This window comes from Chroicocephalus ridibundus, chromosome 1, assembly GCF_963924245.1.
Source record: "Chroicocephalus ridibundus chromosome 1, bChrRid1.1, whole genome shotgun sequence".
NCBI lineage: Eukaryota > Metazoa > Chordata > Aves > Charadriiformes > Laridae > Chroicocephalus > Chroicocephalus ridibundus.
The window spans coordinates 85,746,078-85,771,231 of NC_086284.1; the positions used below are offsets into that span (position 1 = coordinate 85,746,078).

General features: G+C 40.3%; 1 protein-coding gene across 2 annotated transcripts; it reads right to left on the reverse strand.

Moving 5' to 3' along the window:
• Positions 1-689: 689 nt before the first annotated feature.
• On the reverse strand, positions 690-22,897 carry CLTRN (collectrin, amino acid transport regulator). 2 transcript variants are annotated; one of them, XM_063342243.1, is made up of 7 exons: positions 22,739-22,897; positions 22,294-22,352; positions 18,000-18,069; positions 16,532-16,617; positions 9,595-9,711; positions 6,615-6,809; positions 690-2,503 (listed from the first exon to the last, which is right to left on the reverse strand). In XM_063342243.1, exons 1-7 carry the CDS (start codon positions 22,757-22,759, stop codon positions 2,347-2,349), a joined length of 705 nt encoding a protein of 234 aa, XP_063198313.1. In that variant the 5' UTR covers positions 22,760-22,897; the 3' UTR covers positions 690-2,346. The 2 variants fall into 2 exon arrangements, with proteins under 2 accessions (XP_063198313.1, XP_063198324.1); XM_063342254.1 differs by lacking the exon at positions 18,000-18,069.
• Positions 22,898-25,154: the final 2,257 nt, after the last annotated feature.

Sequence of the window (25,154 nt, forward strand, 5' to 3'; positions counted from 1 at the left end):
CCAGAGTCAGCCCACATCACATAATGTTTTGTTCAGAGGCTTTCAGTCTATTTTCAAATCGCTGGCCAGTGCCATGGGCTGAATTGAACCGTCGCTCAGGCCCCAAGAAGTATGCTCAGATATGCTTGGCCCTTTTTCATATCACGTGAATTTTATTTCGGTATCATATACCACAATACAGGATAACAGTAAATCTTAATTGATAGCTTGAGGTTGCTCTTGCACCGCCAAGATATTCTCACCAAAATCCTTCACAGGTTCTGGCAGAGGTGCTGCAGTTACGGCAATCCATTGTGGTCACACTGCAGTGTAGCTATCTGTCATACGACGAATGTGAAAAGTGTGAAGGTTTAGAAACGATGGGATCTGCATTACCTCAATAACACTCTGCCTGAGTGAAAGACCTTGGAGCAATGACTGCAGATGCAATAATAACACCGTACTCTATAAACGATCTTAAGCACTGGTAACCTTAATCTTTGACATTCTTGTCAGAAATACATCTCCAAGTTGTGGATGGCAATTTTGAAGCACTGAGATATTATCACTAATAACTGACTTTATTAATCCTTTTACAGAATGGAGCAGCGCACCCCCTGGGACACGGAGAAGATGCAGCCTTTGTCCAGAGGGACCCATCAGCAGGACGTCAGACAACCATGACAGATGAGACCAAGTGAGGCAAATGATCAGTGGGTTCCATAGTTTTATTTTGCATTTAGCCCTTCTCTCCCCGCCTCCTCTAGCCTTCCCTCGCTCAGCTTCTTCCCTTCTTGCTGCTTCCCCTTCTCCTCTCCATTCCTCTTCTTCTGCTCACCCCGTTCCCAAGAGCCAGCACTGAGTCAAATGGGCAGCCAAAGGTGCTCAAAACAGCCAAAATGCTGAAGAATTTGTACTTTGGGAGACAAGAAACCTTTGTATCCTTCAGAACACTGGATTGTCCTTTACAAGCAGCTTTTACCCTGTTTTACCCCATTCCTGTTGGTGAGGAGTCTGAGGGAATAACCCTCATAAGTAAATGGGTTTTCTAATATTGCCTCCAAACATGACACTGGAAACAGGATGGCTAATGGTCAAATCCTGCCTCCAGTAACGTGGGCAGCTATTTGGTGACTGCAGATATCATTTGCTTCAACACACTTCCATTCTCTGTGTACAGTTACCCACACATACAACTCCCCTTTACTGGGGCCCAGTTCTGAAATCAGTCAGAATTTTATCACTGATTTAAATGGGAATGCGATTAGGGCACAGATAGCGCAGTCTCTATGTATGGTGGACTCCAAAGTAATCCAACAATGCAGTTCAGGGTCTGGCACCATTTGATGCCCTCAACTCCCAGCCACGCAAAAAGGAAACACAGAACTGAATGGTCTTTGCCAACTTACCACCACCTACACGTTCTCCTCCAGCTCAGGTGCACCAAGGCCAGCAGCTGGTGTTTCAAGCACCGAGTCTTTCAAAAGCTATCCAGCTGTCACATGAAGGTTCATCTGACCCCGGGTTGGCTATGTGTTGGAAATCTACTCTAGTTTTATTATTTAAAAATGTAAGATTTTTTCAAAGAGCTGTGAAATGGCCTCATAGATTTATTGGGAGCTGGGCCACTAAGCAGAGACTGCACCTTTGGAAAATCTGCCCTTTGTTGCAACTTTTAATTTCAACAAATTTCAAACTTTTGCAACTTTTGATTTCCAGGTCATGTAATCTGTGACTTTAACTGCTAAGTGAAAAACACTTTAAGCACCAGATCTTTGCTAGCCCTAAAGCTATAGATGACCCAGATGCTTTTTAACTTGCTCTTATGGAGGCTGCCAAAGCTTGCTTTTTTTTTTCCTCAATAAATGAAAACTTTCATGCACTGATCACTATTCCATCCAAAGGCTTACTGCATATCAGCAAACAGAATTTTACATTTTACAGAGAAACTTTTGCATATGGCTTGAAAGAAAGCCCAGCAAGAATTGACAATGATAGATGATCTCCCCCGTGACATGCAGGAATAATGCCGTTTCACATTCACCTCAGGGAAAAACAAGCAATGGACATATTTAAATAATCATTAAAATTAAATGTCTGACACAAGGCAGGTTTCACCCCTGTTTGGCCACACATCTTCTGGAAATCTTTAATGGATATAATCTGAGGTCTTCTCATTTGCTTTGCTCATGAACAAAAGCTTTGCAATGGAGGTTCGAGTGGATGTGTTATCAGCAAAAGGTTCTCTCGAGGGAAATTAAGTGAAAGGACATTTTTCTTGTCTTCATGCTTGACATTCAGGAGTAGTGACGAGATAAGGTAGACACAGGAGTCTTTCAAAAAACACCAGATAGCAATGGCAGCATTTCATAAGGACGTGAACCGTTCATCATCTGCTGCAAAGACTCCATTAACATGGCCTGCTTTTAAATCCAGCGCTTCGCAAGGACTGCCATTTTCTACTGTTACTGTCACTTCGTCTTTCTCTTCTAAATTTTCTCTCTCTGTTGACTCTTTATTCTTTCTAAAAACAAGAAAGAGAAAATCATCTTATTCTGTTGACCTGCAGCACTCCACCACGATTCCACAGACAGAAAACTGGACATTTAGACAGAAATTTATCATAGGTTATATTCTGAAAGGCATAAAACAGCGCACCTCTTTGCTGTTGCAAATATACCACGGAAGGTGGGAGGCCCACAAATTGGAAGCCCTTATTAGTGGTCTGAGATCAGGATTGGGAATCAGAAAACCTAGAGTAATCATGTCATAAGTATGTTATAAATATTACTTAACCTCCTTATTCTGTAAAATGACTGGTGGTTGCAGAAGGAAAAGCTGTTGTAAAAAAAAAAAATGGACAAAATCTCTAAATCGGTTTTCGCTTTACATGAGGCAGGACTGCACTAAACACCTAATCTGGCCCTGTTATGCATGTCATAGATTTCACCCCATGATGTGGACAAATTAAAACATACATTTTAGAAACAGATCAACTTTAGACTATACACTCCAAATGTGGAGACTTGAATGCCCTCACACTCCTTGATGATCTTCTCCAGAAGTTAGGTACTCTTAATGCTGCAAATCTGCATTTTTAGCTCAAACTTCATTAACAGCCACCTTCCTATCCAGTACTTTATATTTTTGTTTTCTAGATCAAGCAATTGCACGGCTTTCACTTTTCCAGGCTTCAGTTCTCATCAAAAGCATATTAAAATAGTTGCTGAATAAAATTACCAAAAAATACAACCACAAGAAGATGTAATGCAGAAATACCAGTCAACATGTCGTGCTGTTCCTTTAACTCCAGATTTATTCTGACCTTAAGATCTACTAGTTCATAGTTGAAAAACCTGCTGTACTTTACAGCCTGCAGCATCAGCGGTTTCAGAGGATAAGAAACTCAAAGGTCAGCTCCACTGCTTCTTCCTATCCCGCAACATATACTGTAACAATCTGACTCAGGACAATCGTAACAACCTGACTCAGTATAACTGCTAATAACAGCGATATTAACAATAATAAAATTTTATTGGCCTTTGGGAGATTCTTGGCATTACAGACTTGCTATAAATAAATGGGGGGAGGGTGGTAGTGGAAACCTCTGACCTCTGTCTGCTGTATCTGCTCTTACAGCGATAAAAGGAGCGTCCTTTAATACAAAAACTGGGGGCAGAACATAAAAGAAGATACTAAGACACAGGTTCAAAAGAAATGTGAGGAGTAGGAGATGTGTGGAACTCACTGACACAGGAATTCAGAGAAGCTAAAAATTTCTGTGTGTCCAAGGGGAGATTCAACAATTTAAGGGAAGAGAAAACATCGTGGGTTACCCAATACACGAAGACCAAATACAGCTTCGGAAGGTCCCCAGCTGCAAATCAGATGCTGGGAGAGTAATAGAGGGAAACACTGTGTGCATTTATTCTGTTTTCCCGTTTTCCCAAGGCAAATGTTTATGGCCTCTGCTGCAGATGGTATTTTGGAGGGTAGGGGTAGACTTGAGCCTAGTTCAGCACAGCCAGTAGAGGATGGTTCTGCCTTGGGTACGTGCCAAATCCATTATCGGAGAGGGAGGTGTCCTGTTGCTGCAATGACAGCAGAACAAACATGAGGCTGGGAGACAGTGTGTCTGATCTGGCTCACTGTAGGGTCAAGGGCAATAATCACACAGAGCTCTTCAAGCTGCAGGCAGCTGTGGCTTGGAATTTTATATGCTGGCAGGGATGCACAGTGAAGACCTAATTAAGAAAATCTTTCAGTTCAAGAAATGACGCATGAGTCTAACTCATTACTGAAACTCCATTATAGGCCAATCATGTGTTTCCCTGCCACCCTGAGTAAGAATGGCCTGAAGCACGTGCTTTTGGGCTTATCTGAACAAAGATATTTAACTGGTACTTTAAAGGCCTATAAAGACAAAATGCCAGATTTATGAGAAGTCAACACCATCCCTGGGGCCAGATTTCCAACACAGTTTACTAGGCAACAGAGCTGCCATTATGCCAGCTCTGGACAGGTTTTCAAGAAAACTCATTACTGGACATGCTGAAGTCTTTGACAACCTGGTCACATACTTCAGTGCCTGAAAAAGAGATGAGAACTTTCAAAATTCTCTTCTCTGATGTCTGGCTCTTCTTTCGAGAAGCCAAACAGCCCAGACCATCCCTTTTACCTCTCCAGTCTTTGCAACAGTAGATGGAAGAAATACATGCTTGTCCTACCCTCCCTCTCACTCCCCCGCCCCTGCCGGTAGATGCCATTGATGTGAACGGAGGGTTAGAGTTCAATCACTGATGAATCTGCTCTGAGGAAAAGCGATACGTAAAGGCAGAGTAGGCAAGCAGAGGCAGAAGTGAAAAGGAGCAAACAACTAAAAGGACAACAAGAGCATGAGACAGAGAGGATGCCAAGTGGCTGTAGGCAGGCAGCAACAAGCCATATTACTGGTAATATGACAATAAGAGCATGTAGTTTACACCATATTGAAGGGAACTGCTCAAGCTCAGCTGAGTTATTTTGAAAACAGAGGGGGGAAAATGCTGTCTTTCAGTCTGATATGAAGAACTATGAAGAAATTAGAAGAATTAAGAAGAAATAAAAGATTATTTTAGATAGAAAAATCATAGCTATTTAGCATATTTTATTTATATTACATTTATTTGAAATGTTCAAAGACCCCCTTTAAGTTAGGCACTATATAGACACACAGAGCCACGAAACTACACAGAGGGCAGGTATGGGCTCCAGGTAGCAACATTGTTCTCCAGTTTTACAGGAGAGTTTGCCTAGCTTCAGGGGATAAAACAACTCAGCCCATACCACATGGAAGGTTGTGACAGGGCTTAAACTACTCACAGAACCCAAGTACCTACCCAGGCTTTCCCCAACAGCATCTCTCATTTATTGTTTATTGAATTTTTTTTTGGAAAACAGAAAGGGTTTTTGCAAATTCATGCAACTCTTCTGAATGCAAAATGTAACTGAAGAGATTCTGACTACACTACTAAGGGTTGTCTATGAGAAGCACTTATCCTTCACAGTAAGTATTGTTTTTCTCAGGTCTTTTAACATTGTTCTTCAAGGTGATAAGGAGGCAGAAAGGAAAAGTCTCTGCAACACACCACTTTTCATATACTAATCCCTTATTCTGATATATTTGCAGATGCAGTCTACCACACAGTCAACAACTTTAAAATTATCTAGTTATCAGCAGAAATCTACCCTTTTTAAGTTCTTCTGCTGTTCCGGTACGACTCTTGCTGAAGTCCTAATTTTGTGTTAACGTAACCCCCATGGCAGCCTAAAGCATGGCAGCAGCTGAACTTCTGTGGCAGAATCTCAGCTCAGCTGAGAAATTCCTACCCCTTATGGCAGAACCAAAACTCCACATACTCACTGTCTTGCTCCAACATGCTCACACTAGGGAAGCATGAAGAGCCTTCCCTTTTTCACCAGTGACACCCCAGGGCAGAAACTGAAAGGAAAAGAGAGTATCTCTCTCCTACCCTGCTGACAAACAGCAAACTCCTAGGCTCATGGGGAGATCTGGTCATGAACTGTGAAGGGCTGGGTATTTTGGACTCATCAGGTCAATGGTAGGTGAGACCGTGCACCACCATTCCACTGAGCAGGCCCTCTTAAGCCATACATTAATCATTATTGTGTCCTCTACTGAGGCTTCTCAAACCGCAGCAGCAAATTTTTTTTTAGCCCCGCCAGCTTTTGACACAGGAAGAGACACAGTCACTGCCAGCCTTCTCCCTCTTGGTAGCTATTTGAGTAATCTGTGAGAGGAGGCTCACCTGTGGCACATTAAACCTTGAGAAGAATGACAGCAAATCTCTTTGTAAAGCTATCATCTCTAGATACGTGGCTTGTTGGATCGTATTCTTATACTTATTTCCTCATTACAGCCCAGCATTACTAAGATATACTATACTTCACAGTTGAAAATTTTAATCCCTTTCCTCAGTAAAGGACACATGGGTTTTCTTTACCTCTGGAGGGAGGGGGCGGGTAGGGCACAGCTATAATTTCTCTGAGGCTGATCTGGAAAGCAAAACCACCCCAGCTGACTTAACTTGCCAGTCAGTATTCAGTGAAAACAGAAGTAAGGCTAAGCCGCTTACTTCTTGCGTTGCTGAATCCCTGCAACAATGAGGAAAACAATTGCAGCCACAATGAGACAAAGAACAACACCAAATACGATAAGCCAGACAGGTGTGGACGGTTCAACAGGAGGTGATAAAGTTGAGGTTATCTTCAGGAACTGCAGCGTTTTCTCACTCAGTAGGAATGCGCTGTTGATTCTGTTCCGGTTCATCCTTCATAAAAACACAAAGAATATCACAAATCTTTATGACGGTATTCCATAAGTTAAAAAGATACAAGAAAAAAAGAAGAATTTTCATGTGTCTGCTTCAAGTCTGGCAGGGCTGAATTGGATCCAGCATGATGTTGGTAGGATTACAGAGACCTTCACTTTTAACATAGACCTTGTCAGTAATCCATAGACACCCACAGACAGGGTTTTGAACACCAGACTTATGTATGTATTTATCTGAAAAAGTAGAAATATAGATGAGACCTAAAGTACATACAGTATTAGCATTTATTTCTGGTTTGGACCATGTGCCAAAGACATAGCAGGTTGTAATCTGTAAGGGTGGCTGTGTTGTCTTGCTCATGCAGCATTCAAGATTAGCATGGGAGTGGCAGATCTACCCTGCAATGCTCAGAGGATTTACTTATCAGTGCCCCTTGGCTCCTCAAACTGAACCATCCTGCATGCTAAGGGCCAGTACATCTGCTCTCGCTGCTATAGATTTTCGTAGGTCCATGAGGCACAGGATACAAGATGGTCCAGAAGAATCCACCCCTATTGCCAACATGCCTTTCTTCCCTGCAGGATGCAGCTAAAGGGATTTGTACTTTGCATATTTTTTCCGTTAGATAAACTGTAAGTCTGAGAAATACGCTTTTTCACATGAGTAGGACAAGTACTATCCTTTAATGGATATCTTCAGCCACATTCACTACTTCTAAGCATTTGCAGGTATTTCTGGATCTGAGTCTATGCAGCCTTAAGAGGTTTTAGCAGTATCTTTCATTAGCTTTTCCAAAATGTTAACATTTTTTGAGAAAATGTGTTTCATGTATTGGTCTTGAGAGCTTCTTTTCGATTGCAGTTGTATGATTTACAGCAGCTCTTTCTTGTATACAATTCAATTTATTTACCATAGAGCAAGCATTTCCTAAGAACAGATATATGGGAACTAGAGGTGAAATTCTGCAAATTTCTTTTCTTGGAAATCATAACGTTTGACTGTCCCTTAAACAGGAAGTTCTTAGCCTTAATGGAAAGCTAGGATTCCTGGAGAGGACTGAAAGCCATTGCATATGATAAGACTCATAATACAGTAAGCCGTCTTTGATTTAGAAAAGATTTTCATCCTTATGATGATGAAAGGATCATTGTGAACAGCTGAAATAAGCATTGTTCACCCTCATCTAACGGCTAGAGTTACAGAATTATGTGCTGAACCACATGCAGGCAACTACAGGTGCATTTCATGTTTGTATATGCATAAATATATCTTGTGTATACTTATGCAAGATCTTGGGTCTCATACAGAGCTCTGAGAAGATTTACCTTCCTCTTTGTTCTTACTTTGTAGAGAATCTCATACAATAAAATTCTGGTCCATGAGTAGCGTTCTTATGTGCTACTGCAGTATGAAGAATTAGAATAATGGTTTAGCATGGAAGCCTGCAATCAGAAATGGCTGAATAAAAAGTATTGTAGTTTTATAGACCATTTTATTTTCTGTTTCTAAGTTAGGCAGGAATTAAAACTTTTCATAAATAGCATATTCTTTATTGGGTGACAGACAACAGTTAAAAAAACAAACATACTATAATAGCATCCAATTTCTGTGGCAAACAGGGCACATAAAAGACTTAAATAAATCAGCTTATGCTACTGAAGGTATCAAAGAATAACAGAAATGCAAAAACCCTGCATTCCAGCACTCTTACAGAGAGCTTCAGTGAATAAATAATCTGCTTCCTCCACTAATGCTATGAAGCTATTGTTTGGTGTCTCTGTAGGAAATAGTTTAATCTGCTCATAAGCTTAAAAGTTAATCTTTCCAAAAGAACGCATACTCATTCATCAGGAATTAGGTATTACACCTCCATAGAGATAACATGAATTTTCAAGACAAAGTACAGAATGCCTGAAAACAAAGAGGTCTGTTTTCCACTCCGTGCTCGAGAAATGTACATGCGTTATGCTGCTTGTGGGAGTCATCCCTATAAACCCCTTATGTAGGTTTGGTGAACTATTGAAGTGAGATTACCCATTTTTTCTTTTTCCCCTCTTCAGCTCCACACTCTTGCTTTTATTGTCTACAGAATGCAATATTTAGTAGAAAGCAAACTGATCTGTACCGCATGGTACTTTGTACAAGCAATGCTCAGCTAAGATATGGACTGGCATTCTAGACAGAGCTGGTATGAAAAGAATGTGAGTATAAGGTTGTTTAAGCCAAGCTGGGACACAGCCAGCTCTGCTCATGAAGAGTTCACACGAGCTCTTCTCATGTGAAAACTGACTTCTAAATTAAGTCAGACAAGAAGCACCGAAAGGGAGCCTATGGTCATTAGTCCACGTATGGATGTGCATGTGGCACACAAAGAAAGTTAAATGATATAAATCCCACCCAGAAAGTGTGCAATTCTGTCATCTGAGAAGATTCTCTCACTGGGAAATGTAGCAGCTGGATAAGAGCAGTGTATGTGCCACAGACTGTACAGCAAATTACAGGTAGGGCTCTGGAAAGGGACTCTATTTCTTCTGAGGCTCCAGCATTAAGAGTAAGACTCCTTCGGAGGTTATAATCCCAAGGCTCACATGCTTTGCATTCTGTGGGACTGTTAAAAATCCTTCTAACCTCACATGCATGAAAGAGTACTGACCCCCTGGTGTTGTAACAACTTGGATTAGTTCATCCTTAAAGAGGCAGAGTGCTCATTTATACAAGCCCCAGAGAGAGAAAGCATCCTCAATCAGCAAGGAAGAAAAGGTTGCAGAAGCAGTGACTGTACCTGATGGCTGCCTCTACCTCACTTCCAGGAACAGTTGTCACATTTTTGGAAGAATCTGTGACCACAAACCAAAATGACACCCGATCTGTCACATTGCAGAGCAGCACATTGGAAATTCTGCAGATAATTAAAACAAAAATCATCATCAAAGAAGCACGGAAGGAATAATTGACATATTTTAGATTTTCTTCAAGTATTGCTTTCATCTAAAGAGGGGAAAAGTCTTACTTTTAAAAAAAGTTAACAGTTAATGCTCAAAGAAGAAATACCGCTTACAGCATTTCCCATTTTCCAATATGATAAAAAAGAAAAAAAGCTTATTGAGACCAAACTTGAGTCTTCAAACAAATTTCTGAATCTATTACAAACTTGCATGGTCTTCACATTCTTTTAGTGTAATCAAATGGAAAAATACATATTTGCATCTTAATCATCAGGGCTGTGACAAAGGCCATATAATAGGGCAAAGTCATTGGTGAACTAAGAATTTTGGTTTTGACAGCTAACACCACAGGAACAAAGCATGGGAGATTCCCCACATGATTTTCAAGTGAGTGCATTCCTTCTACAGGATATATTTGTTGGAGGGAAGAGCAATGAAATTGATGTTATTCTTTTTGACATCTTTGTTCACAGAGTCAGGCACTGAGTGGAGGCAACAGGCTAAATTTAGACATTTTACTGGCACCAGCCTATGCCCTTTAGCTTATGCTATAACAAATACTTATCTGTTTTAAAAGAAGATTGCTCAGCTTTATGTGAAGTTAATACTGGAAGGGCACAGGCACGCAGATTCTCATGGCATACTATGTAAAAAGTGTGCAAATGTCCTTTAAATTCCTTTTTTTCAGATTCTTACAAATTTGTTTTCTACCACTAATACTAGTAAACGGTGGAACAATCATTAGAAAAACCTCGTGGAATTACATCATCATGAGTATTCAAACTAAATAGGTGAAGGCTAATACATTAATATCAACAGCGAATGAGGGAAGACAGTGCCCCTGTGTTCTTCTATCTGTTCCTAGTTTATTCACGCAACTAAGAAACAAACCAGGCAAACTTGTGTAACATACAGGAATTGTACAAGGTGACATTTATTACAGCACGGCAAGAAACACAGCATGTATCATAAAAGGACAGTCAAAGCCATTATAAATTCAATGACAGATAACTAGAGAGATAAAAACGGGAAAAAAATATTTAGTTCTATATCATTAATAAACAACCCAAAGAATTTTGCTCAGGATTCAGATTTATTGGCCGTATCCAAGCAGCGAGCAGATATTCTGAAAGTCCAGAACCAAGAATTAGGATCATTTTTATTTCCAGGGAGCAGCCTGGACTTGGTTCACCTTTGCATGAGGTCTACCTGGCCACAAACACACCACAGCTGCCCTTTCTTGACAGACCCTGCTTGGGATGATCAGTCTTCAGACACTACCTGCTGTTCTGGAGAAGGAAACCCCGCTGTGAGCCAGCAAAGAAGAATGCAGTTCCTCTTTTAATTAACTACAGTCATGTCTGTAATGCTCATTACTAACTAGTATAATTGGTTTTAAAGTTTGGCCTGCCCACCATCAAAACGCAAGTTTTAACATCTCTTTTCCCACCTCTGCTCTTTCTCCTCTCTCTCCGGGTGACAGGTCTCCCGCTGCAAGCCATCTCCCCTGCCACAGAGCTCTGTTTTGTAGTGCCATCTGCTGGCTAATTACAAACATAATTAAATAACCTCTACGGCGGCCTGAGAAGCAGGAAGCATGAGGTAGGAAGGAATGTAAGGGAGCCAAAATTACCGATGAATGTGTAGTCTCCATCCCACTTTTAAAGTGGGACAGGTATTGGCTTGATCACAGCAGTTCATTATGGATATTCTGCAGAAATATTTTACTTACTGCTGAAAGCTTTTTTTGGAGGTGGTATTTTGGATGCCTCGAGTAGTGCAACCTTCCATTTTACGGAAAAGGTAAATATTCCTTAGACACGTGCAGTAAAATGGAAAGCAATGATTTTGCAGAGCTGAAATATCCACTTTTACCTCTCTGGAACAATGTCAGTTTTGCAAATACAGAATTTTTATGGATAAAAGAGGAAAGCCATCCTCTGGAATTTGAAAAGATGTTCACATCAGTTTGCTGGCAACAGTCAAAAGATGAAAGCAGATTTATTCCTTGCAAAACAAAAGCAAAGCACAAAATTTAGAGGGCGGGGGAGGGGAAGAGTCTACTTTTGGCTGGTGGCTGACAAATTCTTGCTGACTTCACAGAATATCTAAAATTGTATCTGCAGAGGAAGTTTTCCATGAGGAGAATTTATAACCATAGGACCTAAATCTTCATGCTTCTGCAGTTCTTAAAGCTGGAATTTCTGTGGCACAATCAAAAACTGGTCCAGCTAGAAAATCTGTGTTCATGTTGCCCTACGGATGTTCTCAAAATGGGGTGAGCGCAGAAAGTCCAATCCCCAAAGAGAAAAATAAATTTGATAGACAAAGACTGTCAGAACACCCTGACTTTCTCATTCAGAGACTCAGAGACTCTTCAGCCTGGGGTCTTCCCTACAGTGTCAAGGGCTTTCAACTTGAGATAGGGCAGTCAGTCATCATTTGGGGCAGCATTTCTCTTTCTCTAGAACAAACAGTACTGAATGTGTCAGGTAGCAAGGCTCGCAGTAGGATATGTAAATTTTGCCTTCTTCCTGCTCCTTGTTGTGTCTAAAATCCTTGCTCGATTTTAAGCACCCAAAACTTGGCTTCACTGCCACTTTTTCATCAGTGGAATCTGAATGCTGTAAATCCTTCCAGTCTCCAAAGAGAATAATACTGCTCACGAGAAGTTCAAAGGGGATTGAGTAAACACCAAAACAAACTGGTTCAACAAACAACAGTGCAATTTCTCTGCAGCAGATAGGCTTTTTTTCCTATGCTATTTGTATGTAGGTTTGATTCACAACATGCAGAAGCATTAAAAAAAATATACCTTTACACTCTTTAGATTTCAGAAACCTGACTTCTTCATGCACTATGCTAATTAAGTGTATTTGTAAACAAATATCGGACATCTTATTTCCTCAGAAAGTGACAGACCTTTGTCATGGGGATAAGGCGGCTGTTGTCAGAACAACAAGATCCTGGTCCTGGCCTTATGGCACCATGGCAAAAGTCCAAAATTGCAAGTGAACACCAGTGAGTAGAGGGCAGGAAACCCTGATGGTTCCTTGGCCTGAAACACCATCATTGTTCCTTATGGAGATTTAAACGATTGTTTAGGGGTAAGAAAGAGCTTCCAGAGACTCAAAGAGAGCTGGGTGCCTACAGCAGCCATTAGCCTGTGGGAGAACCACAGCCCCAAGTCCCAAGCACCTATCTCTAGCTCCCCCAAAAGCATCAGACCTCTTCCAACCTAGTGCTGCACAGCTGCTCCTGCAAAGGGATGTTATTTTCTTCCTTTTTGTGAACAGCAGCCATGGGATCACCTTGATATAACAGCTTTAACTCTAGAAGCTTATTTTGTTGTTCTAAATGGTCACAATATTTTTAGTATCAAAATAGCATGTTTTAGGAAGATGGATAACGTTGATTAATTTTTTCTGGTCTGATTTTTTTTCTGGTCTGATTAATTTTTCCTCTGGTTGAGGAAAACTGCAGCTTTTTTTATCTAGAAATGGGGAGATGTACCAAAAGTAGATTCTGTCACTTGAATGAAAGTAAATGTGATGACATTCTTTCTGCTCTAAAGATTAACTAGTCTCAGGCCCAAAAGAGATGCATATTATTTCAAATGAGTCACAGATTAGAGAAACCAGGGTTACTAACACAGACTACAAACAATCATTTTTTAACACTGAGAGATCGAAGGTTGGCTTACGTAGTTCATGAATGTATGTATTGAGAAAGTCCGTATGTAGAGCAGGAAATAAAGGATTTTTATTTCTCCACCAAAAAAGAAGTATTTATTTTATCTGTATTAATTACTATTGAGTAATTTGATGGATTGTGTCTTTCACATAAATTTTCAAGTTTCACATAAACTTGAAAATTTGACAAGCCTTTCAAACATTAAACACAGCTCCATGGTTTATTAAATTTTAGTTTAGAAATTAACTTCAGAGAACTTGAGATGTAATGTGCAATCCTGTCCATTCTGTGTTAGGTCACTCAGTGGATACACAAGTGCAACAACAGCATCAACTGCAGCACATTCAAATGCTTGTCGTTACAGCCTGGCTTTCATCCAGCTTCAGAAATCTAACAAAAGGTGACTTTGACTCTCAAAAATGGTGGCACAGGCTGCAACAATGGTTATGCTGATCCACCAGACAAATTATCAGGGCCTGATCCAGATTGCTGATGTTAATGGCATTTGGTCTCATGTGGGAGTTAGTTCTGGCTGTGAGTTACTGCAGGGCTGCGAGTCTGTTAGAAATTAACGGGATGTTAAAGGGGAGGTTTGTCACATCCTGGTTATGGCCCTGTGCAGAATTTATAGCCTGGAAGAACCAGCATTTGGTTATGTAAAATACTGGTGAATTTTTCATAAGCCTTTATTTTGACAAAAATCTTTAATTAACCAGATGCAAAATTTGCATAACTTTAGATGCTACCAGAATGCAGTCACAAGCAATTTGTTTGTTCTTTTATGACAGAATAATTGATCATTGATCTTTTACAGGTCCTGATGAAAATATGTTGGCCTTTAACTGTAAAAGCTCCCATAGCATAATGTAATTTATTTGCCACAAGCTCTTGCTTCTGTCTCCCTCTTCACCACACTGCGAGCCCCTGCCACTATCCTTACCAGTTATGCGACAGTGCTGCTCCTGTGTGCACGGCATGCTGCTGTACCCTTTGTACCCTCTAGGATGCCGAGTGCTCCCACACCTCCATACCCGTTGCAGAGGAGATGGAGATGGACCTCACTCCTTCCTCTGTACCGAGTTCCTTCCAGCTGACAGCCACGAGGGTGGGGAAAGGAGTGCATTACTCCCAGGACTTCTAGCAGGATGGAGGCTTTCATAGCTTTCCTGCTCCTGTGTAACAAGCGGGTTATTTGGGGTGTATCGGGAGATTCATCTAGCTCTCCATCACTGAACACGGACTCCGAGGTACCCTGGGATTTGGGAGAGATCTACGGATAGGAAACTCCTCATCCTGTTGCCTAGTAAGTTGTACCAGATCTCACAGCTGCAGAGCTGTACTTCGGCTGACATGCCCATCTACACATGACCCCAAAGGTATCTAGAACTCCTAGATCAGTCATACCTCCAAGGTACACCCCAATAAATTATACCCCATAAGGAAGTCCTATACCATCTTAAAAAGAGGGAAAGACGCCCACACCTAGCTGTTTCCAAATATTACACTGACTTCTCCTTTGACAAACACAGTAGCAGGAAATTATTGATGTGTCCAGCCCCAACTCCGAACTGGAGTAACACTGACATTATGAAATTTGTCCATAGGAAAAATTGTCTTGGTAGGAAACTGAATTAAGTGAGCATGAATTCGATGATTTCCCAGACCGGATAGAGATAACTTCCATTAAAACTCCTTTCATACGGGTTTGATTTTTTCCCATTTCTGCACCAAGCTTTCTAATATTAGTTGAGTCTGCAGAAAGCAATGGTGCTTGAAGAGAAAAAAAGATCACTGGCTTCTGACACAGGTTTTTTGCTGTGTGAAAGCACCATGACTTTGAAGGAAGAGAATAATTTTTAAAAAGGATCTGGAACTAAAATAGGTATACAAAAGCGAACATTTATAGATCAGATACTGGATGAAAACTCTGCTAATTTGAAAACCTGAAAAAAAGCCCTGCATAATCACCTTTAATTAGCTTGTATGCTGAACTCATATTTTGTAAGTCTCATTTTAATTGTGTGCAGTAGCATACTTGTCTGGTTTTGTTAAGTTTGGTGTAATGGCTCTCTTGCTCAAAGGCGACAACTTCTGAGGGACAAAAATGAAAGAGCAAGGAACAAAACACTCCTGTTACATGGAGGGGAAAATCACCTTCTATTTAAGAGAAAGTGCGGCAGCCACAATAACCATCATGTGACTAAAGTGAACTAATATCTTTGCAAATATGGAATATGCTTCATCTGATGCAATGACAGCTTGAAGCAGTTTTTTTGAAAGTAAATTGAGAACCTTATCCTCATTAGCCTACCAGAACCATAAATCTTTCCTTTAAGATTGCAAAACAATGAAAAAATAATAGGCCTATAGAAATACACTTACAAGGTTTCTCATTTAAGAAAGATAAGAACATACTGAAAATACAGTTTGCTAAATGGTCTGTCCAATCTGGTATCTAATTTCATAAGTAGCAAGGATCAGAAGCCTGAGAAGAATATTCAATACCTCAGGGTAGACTTAATCCCAAAACCAATTAAAGGCTGATTTATGTCTGAACTGCAACATCTGAAACTTCTTGATGCTAGGTAACTCAACCACTGCACTACTGGGGATAGATACACCCAGCAGAACACAGCGCTAGCAGAGCTATCCACCTTCCAGTTCTCAGAGTCAGCTCATCTTCAGCATACTGCTGAAGCTGCGCTCTAAGAAAACGTGCACCAAAGCTGCTTATTCAAGGATCTGTACCGCATTTCTTGACCTTGCTAATGTGTGCCTTCATCTCCTCCCAGTATGGCCTCCAGAAGGTATCGTGTCAGATTCTGCTAGAGTGAACTGGCACAATCTCTCTGAGATCCACAGCTGTGTCACTTCACATCAACAGGGATATTGGTCCAAAGATTGAATACTGCTTGCTTAAGACAGAGAGAGTATGATCTATCTGGTGTTTAACAAATATGCTGGAATGGTCTGTTTTTAGAAGCTGTGTATAATGATTTCTACAGTTCAGTACAGCAGAGAATGGGCCCCCACATGCAACATTGTTAATACGTATAAAGGCAAATCAGAGTAGATGCTTACTGAGTTGTGCTCTTCCTGGAATATTTTCTCATTGCAAAAGCCACCATTGCTTTGAAGAGGTACTCTTCATTGGCATCCCAGGTATACTGTAAAGGAAGATGGAAAATAATCAGTTTCAGCAGTAGTGCTGACAGTACTGAGAGCGAAAGGAGTCACTGAACTTGAAATGCTATATTGATCAAGAAAATGAATAAATTCTCTGGTTGTGTTACAAAAAGAAATTCCTGACCATTATTTAGTGTGCACAAAGGACCTTTTTCTAACAGTTGTTATAAAGCGCAATATAAAGTACAAAGAATGTTTCCAAAAACTGAATGAACTGAATGTTTCTGAAAGCTGACCAAACTGGAGATGCAAAGTTCCTTGTACCAAAGACTAGGCATATTACTAGAATTCTCCACACACAGCGGCACCCATGGCCTTGCCTCTTTTGCTGGATAAGCCCTGTTAAAGTAGGAGGTTTAAATTCACTCTCAAAGACCATTTGGCTCTGCCCAAAAAAAAAAAAAAAAGCTAATGTTGAAGGTAGTCTCTGGGAGTTGGATGTCAGGACACCAGGAAATAAAATGAGATTATGGCCTTATTGCTGCACATCATCCTTGCAAACAGAAGACAGACTCAACTATAGTATGGATTACTGCATCGCAAGTGAGATGAAAGAAAACAGCATCCTTACTACTTCAATAAGAAGGAAAATGCAGGCTCCAAAACCTGTTCTCTGTTGTCTTGATGAAAAATCATGCTTCCATAATTTCAGTTTTCTGAGATAGCTTCACTAGGTTCCCCTGGGCTTTCATTCATGTATGCAATTCTAATGACCTGTAAGAACTGCACCTATTACATTTTCATAACAAGAGACATGACTGAGGCATACTGATTGAATTTCCCCTTTCATCAGATCACAAAGATTAATAGTTTCTTGGAATTATATTAATGGAGGTTAGAGGCAGCTTTCTTCAGTCAATCAGAACACAAATCTAATCTTTAACTTTCAGCATTAAAAAAATCTGCACTGTAATCATCCAAACGAGAAACCCAATGATGTGGATACTTAACCCTGTTGACAACTTGGACCTACTTTCTCATGGGCCTTTATAACACATTCAAAAACCACCAATGTACATCAAAAAACAGTAAACAGCATAGAAAATGCCAAATCTTAATTCTATTTTTTAAATTCTGATTTTGGATACATGGAGCTGCAACCTCTCTGCAGAAAGAAGGAATACAACTTCCAGGCATCATTTTGCTCTGACATCCTGTGGACTGGGAATGTAAACAGGGAAGGCGGCAGTCATTTAAAGGGCAGAATGTTGTACTGATCATATTTATCATCCCTAGAAAAATGATGAGTTGTGAAATAGGCTCTCTGAGATGCACCAGGACAGGGACAACAAAGCTGAGCAATACAGAACTTGAGTAGCATTAAAATCCAGATGCAGTGCTGAGAATCTGGGTTCTGACTCACCACTCTTGCCTTGTGAATGAAGGAAGGTGTAAGCATACTGTGATAATGCGTGCCGGTCTGGGAACTTAAACTGGAAAAAAAAAAAAAAAGAGAGACTCTTTGAAAAGAAATTATAAAAGCCTGTATTTTGATCCCACTGCACTGACGAAAACATGACAGTAATGACAACAACCAGTACTAAAAGAAAAAGAGATCATGTAGTAGAGGAATTAATATAGATGAGAGCCATAAAACTATTTATCGTAATTTTAAAGACATCTGTATTTAAACCACAGAGCACAATTAGCAGCACTAAAAGGCAAGATCTTCCTTTTTCTGTGTGTAGTACTATTGACTAAATCCCTACGTGCCATCTGCAGTCTTTGAGAACAGGTCCGAAAGGACACAAAAAAATCATTTGTTATCCAGTGGATTAAACCAGCTGAAGAGATAATGTAATCTGTTGTCTTGAAAATGGATAATGATGAAGTACACTCCATTTCATGCTTACATGGACACAAATGCAATGCAGCACTACCAAGTATATATACTTATTTATGTTTAGTGCAGTACATGTATATGCGCAATTTATCAATATCAAGTATTTAGTTTTTATAAATAATGAAGTAGCCTAGAGCTTCTTTAAGTCAGAGTAACAAAAAGGGTATCTCAAACCAGGGAAAATAATTTGTAATGAGGAACTCCAGCCCCAGCTGAAAGAGTAAGCACTTTAAAAAAGACAGATAAACCAAAAGCTCAGCAGAAATGGGGGAGGAGACCTGCAGAGAAAGCTCAGCAGAAATCAGAGGTCTGCTTGAGTGAGAGGAAGATGCTGCAGTCAACCTTCTGGGCAGAAGGGCAAGAAGCCCCAAGAAAACAGTGATCAGACAGGAGGTAGAGGAGATGGAGATGGCTGTGAGCTCCATATAAACAAGAACCTCTGTACATGACTGCACGCAGGGATATGCAGGGGGAGGCAACATAATGAGGAGAAAAAGTACAGCAAGAATACCTTTAAGCTAATCAACTGTATCAACTAAAGACAAGTGGGCACAAATTGCCAGAAGCCAATTTCTAACCATAAACTTTCTCTAGTTGGAGGAATAGATGCAAAGAAACCTGAATCCTTCTACTATGGGGATAATCAGTTTCATCTATATCCTGCCATTGCAAAGGCCTGGACCGCAGATGATGACTGAGAATGTCGCTTCTGTTCTTATGTTCCTGTGAAGTGCAGCTATTGATGCACATTTTGTGCCGCTATAGAAGAAATGTATTAAATATAATTTGCAACCACACACTATAAACATAAGATAACTCTGTTATCAATGAAACATTACATGATGGTATCAGAATTATTAACGTTTACCATCTTCTTTGCTCTAAAAAGACCTTGGCTCAGTCGAACTTGCCACCCTTTATATGTTAAGGAGGAGCGGAATTAGACACAGCTGACGGTGAATGTGAGTCTTAAGTGCCTGTTAGTGAAAGAGGAGGTTGATGAGATAATGGGTAAAAGATGATGAGCATAGATTGTCAGTGGGATGAAATGCTATAGTAGTGCTCTAAGGAAGACAAAATTTAAACTAGTAGAACAAGATTATAATACTACAAGATTGCAACCTGAGCAACCTGATCTGATTTCAGTGTTGACCTGGCTTTGAGCAGCAGGGGACTTGGGACCTCCTAAGGTCCCTTCCCTCCTGAATAGTTCTGTGTTTTAACTAGACAGCCATTCGGGCATGTGACAACATACATGCGAACACACTTCTGGGCCCCATTTGGTGGCAAAACTCCAGGTGCATGTCAGCCTTCCTCCCCTTCATCCTCTACCATAGGAACAGCCTGAATACATGAGCCAGAAGGGAAGTGCACCTTCTACTTCACCTGGCTGCAGCCCTTATGTGCCAGCTCTTTGACTCTTACAGTTAAACTGAGTGGTGACACAGAGTTACACAGACTTCTCAGCGCACATCACTTCTGCTCACTCCCTAGCTGTCTTTGGCTCTTTTGAATTAACTCTCTACCACTCTGCTAACTCCATAATTAGGAAGCAACTAGTGACTAGCAGCTATTCCAGAAGCCACTCATAAAGGTAACACCATCCTCAGAGAGACTCATAAATCACCTTCCTTCCATTTAGGCTTACAGACACCGTGTTTCCTCCCACCGGTTAGCAAATAACGTCTCTGTCAAGTACACTCCTTATTTGCAAATAAAATGATAACCGCTAAATACTTAGTGTATCTTAGCTACTCTTGCCAGCTCCATCGTGATAAGAACTATATAAATACACTAAATGGCATTCCTTGCCAAAGTACAGCCTACCTTGTGAACAAATTAAAAAATGATGTCCTGTCTATATTAGCATGACACAAAGTAGATGGCATGCATTAAACCATGTGGAAAACTATACTAACCTATTTCCTATGCCCCTGAATGTACATTGGAGTTATCCTGTCAGTCCTAGACCAAAATGCCCACAGTATAAGGGGTTTCTGTTATCATCTATCTTGAAGTGACTTGGAAATGAATGAAATGGGATTTAACAGCAAAGCATCATATCAAGATATTCTAAGCTGACTGTGTCCTACGGTGATACAATGACAGTATTACCCTTTACTTTGCTAAAATAAATAAAATTAAAGTGTTCCAAAGTCTTCAAGTAAAATGAATTTCAGTTTGATAGTAGTTTCAGTTTTCAAATTCAGTCATTTGCAGAGAAGATTGCAATGGCTCTGAAAAAAAACTATTATTACCTGTGCACTTAATAAATTGTACATTATTTGTGGGTAATTTTGTATGGTATCACACCACTTTCAACATGTTGTTCTAAAATGCTGTTCTAGATTGTCCTGTTCTTAGGGCTTTCACACACTTTGTTATATGAAATAGACTACTATCTAGCCACAAAAAACAGTAGACTCCTCAGTTATTGCTTTTTTCTTGTAATATAAAGTGACTTTAAGATTAATGATTTGTATCATACCCTTTTTGGACAAAAAATAAAAAAATCACAAATGATCAAACAAAACCCCCTTATTTTACTATAGTTGGAGTACAAAGCACTAAGAAAGAACACTACTGGGAACTGCAATTTTCATTCTTTGATACTATTTTGAGCCAAGATTAAATCAAAATATTAGCAGTTATAATCAAGAGGAGCTTCAATAATGATTTTGACATATTTTCAGCCACAGGATTACACTATTTTTAATAAATTTTTAAACAAACCAGGCTTTCACCAAAGAGAATTGACTTCAATATGAATTTCCGCAGAAAAATACTTTAGCAAGTATCTTGAATATTTCTTCCCAATTTGCCTGGTTTTGAAGTTACCAGTGGAATTAGATCTCTGCTAATGCTAGTTTAAATTACCTGATATTTCAGGGTAATTTTAGAATGGCTTCTACAGTCATAGGGAGATTCTGTTATCTTCCATCTCTTATAACATCTAACCTACTGCTTGTTGCTTCCCAGAGCTCCTAACGTAATCAGACACCAGATTTCCATTAGAAATGACTGTCCAAGGCATTTCATATCTAATTTTATGCTGAGCCCTGTAACACGATGCAGATTTGCTCTAAGCATTCGAAACTGCAAATGAAGTACTAGGCTCTGCCACATTTCATAACACTTTAGATCAGGAAGTACCATTCTGTCATCTAATGTCCCAAACTCTTACGTATCACAAATCTTTATTGCTCACACCAGTACTTCTACATTAAGTGCAAGGACTTGAATTAAGCCAAAGCATTTCAGTCCTCATGAGACTAGCCAGTGCACCACCCACAGAGAAGAAAGGCCACTATCCAGAGCCCTACATTAGCAGGGAATTGATGAGATATGCTTGAATGATCTCTACAGATCATGCATGTCTGAGAGCCTGACATAAAGTCCCGTTTCATAAAGACCTAACAACCTTTTCCTGCTTCTCTTCCCAATCATGCTTGACTTCAGAATTAGCAGGCTCAAGCAGAAGTGCTTTTCCCAAAATACGGACTTAGATTTATGCAGCACCTCTCATGCATAAAGGGTAACATCTCTACTGTTTTGCCAGGAAAAAGTAAAATCTTTGACAGAAAATTATCTTTATGAAAAGGCAAGGTTTATAGTTCTCTTAAAGGATGACATTTTAAGGAGCAGGCTAGTCAAATGTCAAGAAATGGATGCCTGGATCATGACTTGAACAAGCTATTACAATTAACACTTCAGAACAAACTGCTTGTGCTGCCTTCATAAATTTTACAGTATATATTACTTCTGTTTTGACAGATATTCGGTTAGGAAGAATACGTGAAGATACTTTACTTACTGCATTATCTCCCAAAGCTGTTTTGATACTAAGCCGCACTTTGAAAGCATTTTGTGCATCTGATACAAAGAGAAAAAAGCAAACATATATTGATAGTCAGACAAAATAGGTTTTTAAATTGTTTACTTATCTGATTATTTCACAAATCACAGCTTCTAAAAGTGTCTTAACAGATTACCTAGTTAGGAGAACAGATGTTACTAGCATGAAAAATGCCACAGCCCCACAGAGTCTCGGTAACGTTTACGATGACCTCTTTGAAGTAAGTGAGATCAACTTCTGTACTTAATTTACAAACTTATAAGAAAGGGGAATGCTCAGCATTTCAATCTTCAAACTGGAAACAACCAGTTAAAATAAAAAAATGAGAAGCTGACAGCTTTGTAGGCATAAGCTTATAGCTACATTTACCTTGGGAAGGATGGGAATCATCTCCAAAACATACCTGGTTTGCAGAGCTCAGCATCAGCAACAGCAACTACAAAGAGAGTAAGCAGCAAAACCCGTAACATCCCGTCAGTGTGGAAAGGTTGAGGCAAAAAGAAGTGAGTCTCCCCTGTAAAGCACTCTTAAACTTTCTGTGACCCAGGATTAAAGCATCAGCAGCACAAGTGAGCAACTAAGTAAAAGGTTTAATAATTAACCCCCGTTATTTTAGCTAAAACAGGCACTAGAAACAACTGTCGTCTGTTAGTTATTTACTACCTTTCTCTATAGTAAAAAAAAGGCCGTAACAAGTTTTTGATTTTCCTTCTTCCTTTTAGAATAATACAAAACTTCACATGGTGCTCCAGGACAACCTTTTTTCCCCCCAGATGCGATGTCAGACAGGCACACAAGATGCCTAAGGGCCGTCACACCAGAGCAGCCAGCAACTGCAATGGTGGGACGTCATGCTGTTATCCACATATGGTGAATTTGAAGATCGGCTGCCACCAGATCCCAAGGGAATCTGCCACCCGGCTTCCTTAGGAAACTGGCTGGCCCCACAGAGGGCCCTTGAGGATAAAGGAAGGCTGGGCACCCTTTTCATCCCTCCAAAAGAAATGTGTGATGAACACAGAAGCCTCAGCCCCAAAAAACAGGGCTCCAGATTTGCCCCTTCAAATCTGCAGCATTTCTGAAGGTCAGACCTGGTAGACTCAGTGCTGTGCCCCCCCCATCCCCACCCCAGTCCCACTCCCGGGTCCTGGCTCAGGCCTTGTTCCACACACAAAAAAAATCCCATATCTGAGGCATTGCTTTGCACAAAAACAACAGTTATGAAGGTGGAGAACTACTCTCTTGTTGTTGGAGGATTGTTATGGTAGCAACTGGAGTAAGAAGGGGTGCAATAAAAGGACTTCATAGGAAGCATGCTGAATAAGGACATATTCTTCTTTTGTAGACATGACACGCTGTGTATACATATATGCACACATGTATGTTATTATTTTAATGATGCACTCTACACTATTAGCCCAATGTTTACCAAGACAAAGAAATAAATGCAGAGGAGAAAAAATTCAGAAACTGAGATCTATTGCAAGTACTTGAACAGCCTTTGCAATCTGGGCAGCAAGGCAGGATTATTTTATTCCACTCTGCTGCTGTACTCCCCCTGTAGCCACTCTGATTAAAGGTTAGTTCCTAAATTGAAGATTGCTTCAAAATTACTTTCAGTTGGTCCTTTAGCACTGAGAAGTGTGTCTCCAGTCTGCAAACCCAAAGACCTTGACAAGAACGACTACCAGTGAGAAATTTTTACTTCACTGTGGGACTGGATTTATGGAAAACAATAACCACTAGTTACTATATAAGAATACTTGGACTTTTGGGTAACGGAGAACTTACTGTTTCACTAATTTAATCTTATTTTTAGAAGCCACTGTCAAAGGACTTGATATCCCATCTTTAAAAATCATTAAATCAAGCTGATTCATGGGCATCCGTTTACTCTCGCTAGGCAACCAGGTCTGAGTACAAAACTATTGGATTCACTATCTGCTTAAACGTTCAATGTATGCCTATGAAAACAAAAAAGTGATGTATTCATTTCTAATGATGGCTTAAATTAACATGCTGTATGCACACGCATCAAAAGGAGAGCACTAAAATATGTACAGATGTATGAAAGACCAGTTTTCTGTAAAACTTGTAATTTAAAAAAATCTTACAAGAACGTGAATCTAATCAGTTTCATGCTAAATTCACGTGCATTGCTTCAATAATGAGCATTTGAACTTTGGGAAAAATACTGGAGACACAGGAACTGAGTGGAAAAGCCAAGCGCTTTTTCCCTGCTGCCAGAAGGCAAATGGAACTGAGTGTTGATATGCAGCATCACCACGTCTCCCTGCTGTAAACTACTGTAAATCAGTTCTTTCCCTCAGAATCACATGGAGCTGGTGTCAAAGTACATCAAAGGCACACGATGCCCAGCAGGAACAACCTCAGAGGACATGACTGGATTCTCTGATCAGGGCTGCTGACTTCTGGCCAGGATGGCTGATTTTCCCCGATTTGTCTTGCTGGCAAGCAAGCAAGACAAATTATTTTTTCCAGCAGAGAGGGGAGGAGGTCAGGAGATGCAGCAGTGTGATAAACACCCCAGCTCAGAGCTCACGGGGAGAGAGAGCATCGTGCAGGTGATATATATGTGCACAGCAACTTGGATGTGTGCCAAATGCATCCAGCTGACTACCCACGCGCTTATCCGGTTGTACATGCACAGAGCACTGCACATAAGCAAGCGATTGCTGCACATCTATAAGTCTTTTTCCAAAGCCAGCATGTTTTTTAAACAAGCCAGGTGGACAGGCAAGCCCAGACCAGGTCTTGGTAGAATCACAGAATGGTCGGGGTTGGAAGGGGCCCTCAGA

Bases quoted from the DNA above. Each gene is read 5' to 3' on its own strand.
- CLTRN (XM_063342243.1), bottom strand. From the start codon at position 22,759: ATGCTGAGCTCTGCAAACCAG. The intron at 9,712-16,531 runs GTAAGCATCTAC...AATTATCTGCAG, and splicing joins TCCAGGAAGAGCACAACTCA to AATTTCCAATGTGCTGCTCT. The intron at 2,504-6,614 runs GTAAGCGGCTTA...TCTTGTTTTTAG, and splicing joins GGGATTCAGCAACGCAAGAA to AAAGAATAAAGAGTCAACAG.